The 13,041-nt window shown below is 39.7% G+C and overlaps 1 protein-coding gene across 3 annotated transcripts in view; it reads left to right on the top strand.

Moving 5' to 3' along the window:
• Positions 1-13,041, top strand: part of SMAP1 (small ArfGAP 1) — a 341,686-nt gene that overhangs the window by 263,052 nt on the left and 65,593 nt on the right. For all 3 annotated transcript variants that reach the window (XM_073569371.1, XM_073569373.1, XM_073569372.1), the window contains one exon: positions 9,202-9,283. In XM_073569371.1, the coding sequence (XP_073425472.1) occupies positions 9,202-9,283 (82 nt within the window). The remainder of the gene's footprint in view (positions 1-9,201; positions 9,284-13,041) is intronic.

Below are 13,041 nucleotides of genomic sequence, written 5' to 3'. Positions count from 1 at the left end.
TTCTGTGAAGCACTTTGGGGTTTAAAGTGCTCACCAAACATCTAGATAAGCTCCTTGGGGGGTCTAGTTTCCAAAATGGGGTCACTTGTGGGGGGTTTCTACTGTTTAGACACATCAGGGGCTCTGCAAACACAACATGACACCCGCAGAACATTCCATCAAAGTCTGCATTCCAAAATAGCGCTCCTTCCCTTCCGAGCTCTCCCATGCACCCAAACAGTGGTTCCCCCCCACATATGGGGTATCAGTGTAGTCAGGACAAATTGCGCAACAACTTTTGCGGTCCAATTTCTCCTGTTAGCCTTGTGAAAATAAAAAATAGCAGGCTAAAAAATCATTTTTGAGGAAAAAAATGATTTTTTTTTTATTTTCACAGCTCTGCGTTATAAACTTTTGTGAAGCACTTGGGGGTTCAAAGTGCTCACCACACATCTAGATAAGTTCCTTAAGGGGGGTCTAGTTTCCAAAACGGGGTCACTTGTGGGGGGTTTTCACTGTTAAACATCAGGGGCTTTCCAAACACGACATGGCGTCCAATCTCAATTCCAGCCAATTCTCCATTGGAAAAGTCAAACGACTCTCCTTCCCTTCTGAGCTATGCCGTGCGCCCAAACAGTGGTTTACCCCCACATATGTGGTATGGGCGTACTCAGGACAAATTGTGCAACAACTTTGGGTGTCTACTTTCCCCTGTTACCCTTGTAAAAATAAAAATTTTGGGGCAAAAAGATCATTTTTGTGGAAAAAAAATGATTTTTTATTTTCACTGCTCTACGTTATAAGCTTCTGTGAAGCACTTGGAGGTTCAAAGTGCTCACCACACATCTAGATAAGTTCCTTAAGGGGTCTAGTTTCCAAAATGGTGTCACTTTTGGGGGGTTTCCACTGTTCAGGCACATCAGGGGTTCTCCAAACGCAACATGGCATCTGATCTCAATTCCAGCCTATTATGCCTTGAAAAAGTCAAACGGCACTCCTTCCGTTCCAAGCACTGCCGTGCACCCAAACAGTGGTTTACCCTCACATATGGGGTATCGGCGTATTCAGGAGAAATTGCACAACAAATTTCGTGGTTCATTCTCTCTTTTTACACTTGTGAAAATAAAATAAATTGGTTCTGAAATTGGTTCTGAAGTAAAAAAAAAAAAGTTAAATGTTAATTTTTTTTCCTTCCACATTGCTTCAGTTCCTGTGAAGCACATAAAGGGTTAATAATCTTCTTGAATGTGGTTTTGAGCACCTTGAGGAGTGCAGTTTTTAGAATGATGTCACTTTTGGGTATTTTCTGTCATATTGACCTCTCAAAGTGACTTCAAATGTGATGTGGTCCCTAAAAAATGGTTTTGTAAATTTTGTTGTAAAAATGAGAAATCGTTGGTCAACTTTTAACCCTTATAACTTCCTAACAAAAAAAATTTTGGTTCCAAAATTGTGCGGATGTAAAGCAGACATGTGGGAAATGTTATTTATTAAGTATTTTTTGTGACATATCTCCCTGATTTAAGGGCATAAAAATTAAAATTTGAATATTGCAAAGTGTTAAAAATTTTCGCCATATTTCCGTTTTTTTCTTAAATAATCGCAAGTCATATCAAAATTTTTTTACCACTAACATGAAGTAAAATGTCACGAAAAAACAATCTCAGAATCAGTGGGATCCGTTAAAGCGTTCCAGAGTGATAGCCTCATAAAGTGACAGTGGTCAGAATTGTAAAAATTGGCCTGGCCATTAGGCTACAAATTGGCTCCGTCACTAAGGGGATAAAACATGTGGTGACCATAACCTAACTTTGCTTTTGTATTGCCACCTGTTGGCCACATTTGCTAGTACTGGTCGTCAAGCTTTGCCATGGAAAACTCATACTGTTACTGTAGAATTTGCACGTTAAATTTGTGGGCTGCTAAAATAACTTTTGCTTAATTTTCTTTTGAAACCAACTGACCCTTTATCATTTAATGCCAGCTTTATAAAAAAAAAAAAAAAAATTCTTAATATTTTTTCACTTCCTAATATCACCTTTACTTAATTTCTGATTCATAGAAGGGGGCTGGCTTAACTATTGAAATAAGCAATTAGCGAACCCCCTGCAAAAGCCAGAGATGGTGGGAATATTGGGTCGGACACCTAGGCACATTTCATACACCATGAAAGTGATTTATTTTCTGCATTACCTTTTCCAGTGGTACACATACGACATGGCATTGTCAAGAAATCAAATATACTTTTTAAAATCTAAAGCTGAACATTGGTTGTTGTCATTTCAAACCTGTCACGGAACGTTCTCTGCAAATTCCAGGAAGTATTACAGTATAAAATGGATAGATGTGTCAAAGGGAATCACTGTGGAGGTGACTATAAGGAAGTGATGTCCCTGCGCTTATTAGTGTCATTCTGTAATCTTAGTGCTTGGTGAAAAGTCACTGACAACTATCTTAAAGGGAATCTGTCACCCATTTTTAGTGATATCATGTAAAGATATCATTCAATTGTGTGTCACATAAGGATTTTATTAGGACTTTTGATTCTCCCTGACCCCGCACCTTTGATGTATAAATACCTTTTTTATCTTGGTTGAGATGTATGTAAATAGCCGCAGTCCGGTCCGATGGGTGGGGCTTATTCGCCTTCTTCCCCCCCTCCTCGGCTTGCTGAACGTAACTTCATCTGTGAATATCACAGATGCAGTAGTTTTTCCACGCTTGCGCAGTATGCTTTGCCCAACTGTGGGCAAAGCATATAATCGGTACTGCGCATGCGCTGGTATTTTTCAGTGCGATCTATGCCCCGGAAGTCTTCACATGCAGGACACTCTTCCTGGACGCCAGATGCATGCTGAAAAATATCGGCGCATGCGCAGTACCGATTTATATGCTTTGCCCACAGTTGGGCAAGCGCCGGAGGCCTTTTCAATGCGCAAGCGTGGAAACACTATGTGAACGCATGAAAAACAACAAAGAAATGCATAGAGCAAGACAGGGAGGGAAGGCGAATAAGCCCCGCCCATCGGACCGCACCACGGCAATTTACATACATCTCAACCGAGATAAAAAAGGTATTTATGCATCAAAGGTGTTGGGTCAGGGGGAATCAAAAGTCCTAATAGAATCCTTATATGACACACAATTGAATGACATCTTTACATGATATCACTAAAAATGGGTGACAGATTCCCTTTAAGGGTGTTATTTTGCCACCTTATAGGAAGCTAAGGCAATTTTTTGTGTTGTGCTTTATTTTTAATATACATTTCATTTTAGATTTTCTGAATACTCTTCTGTGTAAATTTATATATTCCATTGTATACACTATAATAAAGTGCATGCATATATAGATCTCTGGATAGCCATATGTACAATGAAAAGCGGACTTTAATTAGCCCAAGTAGCAACGTTTTGATTCACTGACCTTTTCTCAATCAGTTTGAGTGCAAAAAAGGAAGTACGGTATAAAGCAGTGTTACATTATTTTGCAATTACACTCTCAATTCACAGAAATAAAAAATAAATGATAAAGTGCAAGATAGATAGATAGATATATATATATATATATATATATATTATGCTTCATAGTGAACAAAGTACCTTAAATTGCATTGATCATATCAGATTTATAAATATCTTGTGCAGATGAGCATGAAGTATTATGGTGCTTTAATAACGTGCAATTACACATGTGATAGTACGGTCAGACAGAATCAGTTACTCTAAAATGTGAGTACAGTGCTTGCCGTTCAATATACATTACTGCGCGTCACACCTCTACAGATTTCTTATGGATACATCTAAAATTAATGTGAGCCGTTCTCTGCATACAGTGTACTGTGTCAACATCTATATTTTTCTTTTAGTTACATAATCTATCTACAAAATATATATACAGGGTGGGCCATTTATATGGATACACCTAAATAAAATAGGAATGGTTGGTGATATCAATTTCTTGTTTGTGGCACATTAGTATATGGGAGGGGGGGAACGTTTCAAGATGGTTGGTGACCATGGTGGCCATTTTGATGTCGACCATTTTGGATCCAACTTTATTTTTTTCAATCGGAAGAGGGTCATGTGACACATTAAACTTATTTAGTATTCCACAAGAAAAACAATGGTGTGCTTGGTTGTAATGTAACTTTATTCTTTCATGGGTTATTTACAAGTTTATGACCACTTATAAAATGTGTTCAAAGTGCTGCCCATTGTGTTGGATTGTCAATGCAGCCCTCTTCTCCCACACACACTGATAGCAACACCGCAGAAGAAATGCTAGCACAGGCTTCCAATATCCGTTGTTTCAGATGCTGCACATCTCGAATCTTCACAGCATAGACAATTGCCTTCAGATGACCCCAAAGATAAAAGTCTAAGGGAGTCAGATCAGGAGACCTTGGTTGCCATTCAACTGGCCCACAATGACCAATCCACTTTCCAGGAAACTGTTCATGTAGGAATGCTTGGACAAAGATAATGGGGCCATTCTTCATCAACGGAATCTTCAATGCCACTGGATATCTGAAATTGCCACTTGATGATGTGTTGTCCTCTTTATGCACTGAAGATGGCACGCTCCCTGAGTTTTTTCCAGCAAGATGGTGCACCACCACATTATGGGTGTCAGGCCCTAGCATTTCCACTAGGAATCTGACCCCTTAGACTAGCATTTCTTCTGTGGTGATGCTATCAGTGTGTCATGAGTGGGAGAGGAGGGTTGCATTGACAATCCAACACAATGGGCAGCACTTTGAACACATTTTATAAGTGGTCATAGACTTGTAAATAACTCATGAAAGCATAAAGTTGCGTTAAAACCAAGCACACCATTGTTTTTCTTATGAAATTCTCAATTAGTTTGATGTGTCACATGACCCTCTTCCCATTGGAAAAAATATAGTTGGATCCAAAATGGCTGACTTCAAAATGGCCGCCATGGTCACCACCCATCTTGAAAAGTTTTCCCCCCTCCCATATACTAATGTGTCACAAACAGAAAGTTGATATCACCAACCATTCACATTTTATTTAGGTGTATCCATATAAATGGCCCACCCTGTAGTGTTGTGCAAATGTTTAAAGCACATGGGAAAAATGCTGAAAATAACCATGCTTTTTAAAAAAAAATAGAAGTGTTATTAGTTTTTATCAATTAACAAAATGAAGGAATACAAATTTAGATCAAATCAATATTTGGTATGACCACCCTTTGCCTTCGAACAGCAACACTTCTTCTACGTACACTTGTACACAGTATTTTAAGGGTCTTGGCAAGGAGCTTGTTCCGAACATCTTAGCGAAATAACCACAGATCGCTAATCCTACACACGCCATGATATTTAGATAGGGCTTTATGGGAAATTCATCTTAATTTCCTGGTCTCTTTGGACGTCTTGGAAGCCTGAAAACTGCAACAAGCCATAAGGTGGTACTGCATCAACAAAGTCTCTCCCAGGCAACGATTTTCAAATGTTCTGTTTAAATTCTTTTTGAATTAACGCCAAGAAATGATCAACATTCGGGACTGTATATGCAGTGGTCGGCCAAGGAAACTTGGTGCAATAGATGAGACCCATCATGCTTGCATCCCCTCTAATACAAAGGTTCCAGCAATGCTATCAGCTCGTAACTCTGCAACTAGTGGGACCCAGGAACGCCCATCTACTGTTAGAGGTCTGGCATGAAATGGTCTTCATGGAAGAATTTCTGTCAAAAAACATAACTTTGATGAAAACAAGACCAAGTGAGTCCACTACACATAAAAACCATAGAAAGTGTGGAGCAAAACAATGACAGCAAATTCTCTAGACTGACTAACCAAAATTTTAAATATTTGTAACAGAAGTGTTTTTTTTTCTTAAGGGCTGGAGTGCGGTACAATATTGAGTATCTTCAGGCAACAGTGAAGCATGGTGGAGGTTCCATGCAAGTTTGTGGCTGCAGTTTAGGGATTTGGTAAGGCTTAGTGTTGTCCTCAATGCTGAGATATACAGGCGGATCGAGTATTCAATAGCCTCATAGGGAGGACTGGCTCAAGATATAGTCTGGAGTGGGAAAACAAACCTAAACATGCATCCAATGTCATTAAATACGATCTTCAGCACAAAGAACAGTGAATTCTAGAAATGATGATACCGCTTCAACAGAGCCTTGATTTTAACAATGAGTCTGTGTGGTATTACATGAAGAAACAAAAGGATTTGTGCAAGCCTACAACCACAGACTAAATGCGGTTACTTCTCTAAGATGTTTGGAACAACTTCTTTGCAAAGTTCCTTCAAAAGCTATGTGCAAATGTACTTTTATGCTATGTTAAAGTTAAAAAGTGGTCACACCATATATTGACTTTGACTTGGAATGATCTTTCATTCATTCACTTTGTATTTTGTAAATGCTACAAATAAACCCCTATTTATGAAAGCATTTTTTACTTTGTAGCATTTTTCCCACCTGTCTAAAACTTTTACTCAGTATCTAATATATAAAGCTGTGTGTGTGTGTGTTGTGTGTTGTGTGTGTTGTGTGGTGTGTGTTGTGTGTGTGTGTGTGTATGTATATGTCCGGGATTGGCATCTGCACCGTCGTAGCTACAGCCACAAAATTTTGCACAGTCACACATCTGGACCCCGAGAGCGTCATAGGCTATGTTGTGAGGTGAAATTTTAACCCCGCGCGTTCCAATTCACCAAACAATTTTGACCCTAGGCATATAATGGGGGAAAAAGTGTATGTATGTGTGTATGTCCCGGATTGGCATCTGCACCGTCGCAGCTACAGCCACAAAATTTTGCACAGTCACACGTCTGGACACCGAAAGCGTCATAGACTATGTTGTAAGGCGAAATTTTTACCCCGTGCGTTCCAATTCAACAAACAATTTGTCCTATTATTCTTATTTCTATGGTGTTATCGTCCTTCTGTAAAGCTGGAAATAACACAATTTATTACCGTGCCAACACAGACCACCCCCTGACACAGACTGCAGGGGGTGCCCAGTATCACACAGGATAGGATTAGATACACGGCTCAGCAGTCAGTATTACACAGGATACGATTAGATACACAGCTCAGCAGTCAGTATCACACAGGAGAGGATTAGACACATGGCTCAGCAGTCAGTATCACACAGGATAGGATTAGATACACAGCTGAGCAGTCAGTATAACACAGGATAGGAATTCATACACGGCTCAGCAGACAGTATCATACAGGATAGGATTAGATACACAGCTCAGCACACAGTATCACACAGAATAGTATTAGATACACTGCTTCATCAGACAGTATCACACAGAATAGGATTATATACACGGCTCACCAGTCAGTAGCACACAGGATAGGATTAGATACACGGCTCAGCAGTCAGTATCACACAGGATAGGATTAGATACACGGCTCAACAGACGGTATCACACAGGATAGGATTAGATACTCTGCTCAGCAGTCAGTATCACACAGGATAGGATTAGATACTCTGCTCAGCAGTCAGTATCACACAGGATAGGATTAGATACATGGCTCAGCAGTCAGTAACATACAATAGGATTAGATACACAGCTCAGCAGAAAGTATCACACAGGAGAGGATTAGGTACACAGCTCAGCAAACATTATCACAGGATAGGGTTAGATACACAGCTCAGAAACAGGATGTGCCAAACGAGAGGACGTTTTCATTCCAAGAATTCCACTCATTCCATCTGATTTGTTTTTTTATTTTAAATGCCTCCAGTTTCCAGTTCAACTGCTATTTGCAATGTCCATTAACAATGCTCAGGGACAGTCCTTGAAAGTAGTAGGGATCGATTTGCAATCTCCATGCTTTTCTCATGGTCAACTTTACGTGGTCTGTTCAAGAGTTGGAACTGCCACAAATCTGTTCATCTTTGCACCAAAAGGAAAAACCAAAAATCTTGAATGAGTTGAAAATAAAATACTATCAATACTTGAGTAATCGTTTAGTTAATTTGTGTTGCAAATCTGTAGTGTTGAACATATGATGTGAAATGTTTTTATGTGCAATATAATCATTATAATTTGTTATAACTAACCACAGGTGGTTACTATGCCCAGGCAACGCCAGCTAGTATGTATGTGTGTGGTTATGTGTGTGGTTATGTGTGTGTATGTGTATATGTATGTATGTGTATATATATATATATATATATATATATATATATATATATATATATATATATATCATAAATTTCATTCCCCTAAAAGACCTCTGGGAAGCTTTGATTTTCCCAGTTTTCCAATGACTTAATCATCTATAGGAATCTCAGATAAAGTGTGTAGTAAAAAAAAAAAAGCCTCTGCAGATGTCTGTCAGCTGCTTAGTCCTTTCTCATTAAAAACACATGCATGCTGATCTGCCATACTCTGCATACTCGCTGATGTAAGGGTACGTGCACACGCTGCGGATTCCGCTGCGGATTAATCCGCACGGATTTTGCAAAAACCGCAGATAATCCGCAGGTCCAAAGACCTGTGGATTATCTGCGGTTTTGCCTGCGGTTTGGTCCTGCGGATTCACTATCTCCACAATGGTGGAGATAGGAACCCGCAGCGGTTTCCGCAGAAAGAATTGACATGCAATTCTTTCTGCGGATTCAAAACCGCAGCAAATCCGCGCGGTTTTTTCCACAGCGTCGGCACAGCGTTTTTTTTTTTCCCATTCAAATGAATGGTACTGTACACCGCAGCTAAAACTGCTGCGGGTCCGCAGCGGCCAAAACCGCTGCGGAAACGCAGCGGAATCCGCAGCGTGTGCACACAGCCTAAGAAATAGGTAATGAGTGTTCGGCCGATAGCTATTGAGGGTGTATTGACACCTTAAATGTTCCACATGTATCTATTCACACTTATACAGGATGACTTGTCATGTTGACTTTTTCTTTTCCCTATTCTTAGAAATAAGGTTACTAGGCATACTTGATGTTAGCAAAAAAATATCATCACAAACTGTCAATGATTGACATGCTAATAAAATATTGAATTAATGTTGGCCTTTGTTGAGAATTGCCTTCTCCTATTACTTGGCAGCTGTTATGTTTCTCAACTGGTATCCTTTATAAGTGTATTATATGTGTTAGAGTTTTGAAAATGCTTCTAACAAGTGTGATAAACTCTATTAAACCTGCCAGAAGAGCAGGAATCTGCTGGCACGTTACTTTAAGAGCCTAATTAATGAGCGCTTTGCTTCTTTTCACAGGTAATGAAAAAAGAACCACAGCTAGAGGTTAAAGCCAGTCCAAAGAAAGCCCCAGAAATGACCGTTGATCTTTTAGGACTTGGTAAGTAATAAATAATGAACGCTGTCCATTGTTATAATGGAACATGGCTCCAATGAAACCTCTGCAGAAGGGCGCCATCAGGCCTTTATCTTCCATATGCCAACTGATATTGTTAGCTGTGCTTGAAAATGGCATGATTAAGTCTGCGGAGAGCCCTCTATTAAAGAAAATGTTTAATAAGGGGGCCTGAATCTGTCAGCAGTGCTGTCTCCACCAAAATACCAGTAATGAGCTCCTTGGGGACCCAAAAGCTATCAAAGTGATCTTCAAAGTCGTGCTGCATAATGACATCTCAACATTTAAATATAAAGTTTTTAATGTAAAGCATAAGATGTTAGGTCTTATTGTATTTCATTCAATGCTGTTGGAAGAAGGAAATCTTGGATCACGTTTTATTGACTCATCCTTTTTCCGAATGTTTATATTTTTTTGCCGCAGTCCAAATTGATTTTTATGAAAGCCAAGCATGTTCATATGGTTGTTTCATTGTGAATACAGGCTGCTGGTACTAAATATTGTAAATGATCTCCTGCTGATTTGAGTTATGCTTCTTGCCTTTTCATATAGAAGCAACAGTGATATACTGTAGCAAGTGCCTAGGAGAGCAGAGCTTTTGGTAGAGATCTCATAGGTGTGTACTAACCCATGGAACTAGAATTCGGCTCATTCTAAAAGCTGATGACCATACACAAGACCCTGTGTTTTTGTATTAATCATAAGTAAAACATACATAGTTTTACGTTGTTGGTCATCTAGAGATCCTGAAAAATGGAAATAAGGTTTATATTCCAGTTTCCTCTTATGACTAAGCAACAAAAACTTCAGAGTCTGTAAAGGGAACATGTTACTTTGAAAATCAGGTTTGATCTGCCGGCAGTATGTTATTAGGCAGGAGGAGCTGAGCAGATTGGTATATAGGTTTGTCATTTATTGACCTAAACCCTGAACCTGCAGAGATTTGAGTATGGTGGGCGGTCATTATCGATGATTGACAGTCTTTCCTGTATACGAGTAAAAATAAAGTTGTGAGGCTACCTACTGGATTACTAAACCCAAGATTAAGAGCATTTTCCGTAGATGGCAAGTTATGCTGAATCTATATATGAATCTGCTCAGATTTGCTAGCTCTACAACATGCTGCCCATAGATCGTATTGAATTTTGACAGATTCCTCTTTTAATACATTGACCCCCTTTGGTATGGCATTATGGCAAAAATGTGTACAGTGAATATAAGCTCGATGTATTACAGGGAACTTTGCAATCTCCGTAACTATACATGCGCTGGATTGCCTCTATTATGGAACATGCTTACATGAAATAACCTCTTTATTCTCTCGCTGTCCTACGGACTGCTATCCAGGGACTATTATGTTTATCAAGTTTTGTATCTCCCAGAACGTGGAGGTTTAAAGGTTTGCTGCCCAGGAGCACATATCTCATAAGACACCAGCTGTAGGCTTTTCCCCAGGCTGCCGAGAAAGAGCCACTAGTCTTTTTGACACTCTGTGATAAAATCTCCCACTATATCAGACCAAGACTTGTAGAAATACATTATTATGAACATACTTCGAGAAGAATAAGCGGTTTTGTAAAATGTACGCTGTGTAAGTATATTTATAGGGATCTAGTGGGAAAGGCTTTTTTCTGGCCATGGGCATAGCACCTACGGTGGATTCTAAAGCTGAATGGGCCAGCGACATTGTTACATAAGCCTATGAATTGAAGTCACAGGTGAAGCATGATGGATATTATAGAACAGTCAGTTAACATGGACGAAGGCTACATTTGTAAACCGAAACATGGCTGTGTTATCGGGTTTGACAGCAAAAAAAATACAACAAAGCTATTTAAGAGACTTTTCGGATGGATTTTAGAAACTGCAACACCCTTTCAAAAAATTTGTCTTTGAAGACTAAGGGGAAAAAGGGGAAGCAGATGGTTTGGGGGCAGATCCAGAGTATAGAACAGTGGGTATTGTAATGGTAACGTTACCTTTACACTCCTGATTGTGGCACTTATTAAATGGATTCTGGCAGTCTAAACTGACAGTATAAACTAAGCTCAGAGTCTTGTAGAGGAGGAAGCCCCTTTTTAAAATTTTTGCTGTGTGTCCAAATTGCTGCCTCTGTTTTTAAGAAACTGGACTGACATGTAATCAAAAATGTTAATTGGGGTCCTTGGTGTTGCGAACACACACAGTGCACTGTTCCACCAAATGCTTTTGCATGCCCCCTTCTCCCTCACTGATGATCGACCGCGCTAACTTGCCTGAACACTTTGCAGAGTGCCCGCTCCACGCAATCTGTGCCGTCAATCACCACTGAGGGAGGATGCAAGATGTCCAAAACCAGTGGGTGGCACCGTGAACCGAGTAACCTATTTAGCACATTTGATTAAACTTCAGCTTCTGCAAAACAGAATCATCAATTAAAACACTAAGGCCATGTTCAGACAGGTGTATTTCATGGTTCGTATACAGACTGTGATGCCTGAAGTCTTCTGCCACATACTTACAGACTCATAGACACAAACTGCAAAATATGACCATCTGAACATGTGTGTGCAGGAGATTTCTCAAATGTTGTAGGCTTTGCTGGTACTGTAACAGCTGAAAATTTGCATGGAAAAAAAAAACGCTTAAACGCGAAGTTTAGCCCAAGAAAAACATGGATTACTCGGGAATCAGACTTCGGTTTCCAAATATCAATTCAACCTACTATGACCTGCATGACCATATAGAAAGCTTAGTAGGGTACATCTTACTAACAGATGCTCTTTAAGCGCAGCGACTACTTCACCCCAACTCTCCAGTAGTCACAATGTTTGCTTTGCAGCACTTTCCCAGTAGTCACCGCTGCCTCTTTCCACTTTCCCAGTAGTCACCGCTGCCTCTTTCCACTTTCCCAGTAGTCACCGCTGCCTCTTTCCACTTTCCCAGTAGTCATCGCTGCCTCTTTCCACTTTCCCAGTAGTCATCGCTGCCTCTTTCCACTTTCCCAGTAGTCACCGCTGCCTGTTTCCACTTTCCCAGTAGTCACCGCTGCCTGTTTCCACTTTCCCAGTAGCCACCGCTGCCTCTTTCCACTTTCCCAGTAGTCACCGCTGCCTCTTTCCACTTTCCCACTAGTCAGAGCCCACCCACCATTTGTCAAAGTCTCACTATAGCTGTACTTTAGACAGACCTTGAATAATCAGTAGGCTATTGATATGATTTGTATGTATTGCTCTTCACAACTAGCAGAATACTCGTTACTATTATGTGATCTACTACATTTCTCTTGAAGAAAATCAATTTGAAAAGCACATAGTGCTTGGCCGAGGTAAAGCGTCTCTGCTGCTGGTACACGTCTGGCTTGTTGGAGAGAAAACAAATGGCATTTTGCGCTGTACTGTTTGCCCACTTGTTTGTCTGAACTTATTAACGGACAATACAAAAGCATTTACAGTAAAATCAGATACAATGAAGTAATACATTTGCATTTATATAGCATTTTCTGTCTGAAGATCTACAACCACTTCAAAGCCAATTTCCACATGAATATTATTGAGTTACAATCAAATCTTGCAGATTATGCAAGTAATTGCCTGAATAACATTTTATACAGTATGTGGTGAATATTTACATTTATATTGCTCAGTTATAGAACCTCAATCCTATAATAAAATTCAACCAATCACTGCGGGAGTCTTAATGGGTTAAGTAGGTTAGCATGGTTTCTGTGAATATTCAACACTTTTGAATGTTTTGTAGAACAC

This window comes from Dendrobates tinctorius, unplaced genomic scaffold (genome assembly GCF_039654945.1).
Source record: "Dendrobates tinctorius isolate UK_male_01 unplaced genomic scaffold, ASM3965494v1 ptg000024l, whole genome shotgun sequence".
In the NCBI taxonomy this organism is placed as follows: domain Eukaryota; kingdom Metazoa; phylum Chordata; class Amphibia; order Anura; family Dendrobatidae; genus Dendrobates; species Dendrobates tinctorius.
The sequence above is the reverse complement of the archived record's forward strand: the minus strand, read 5'-3'. Positions and strand labels throughout refer to the sequence as shown.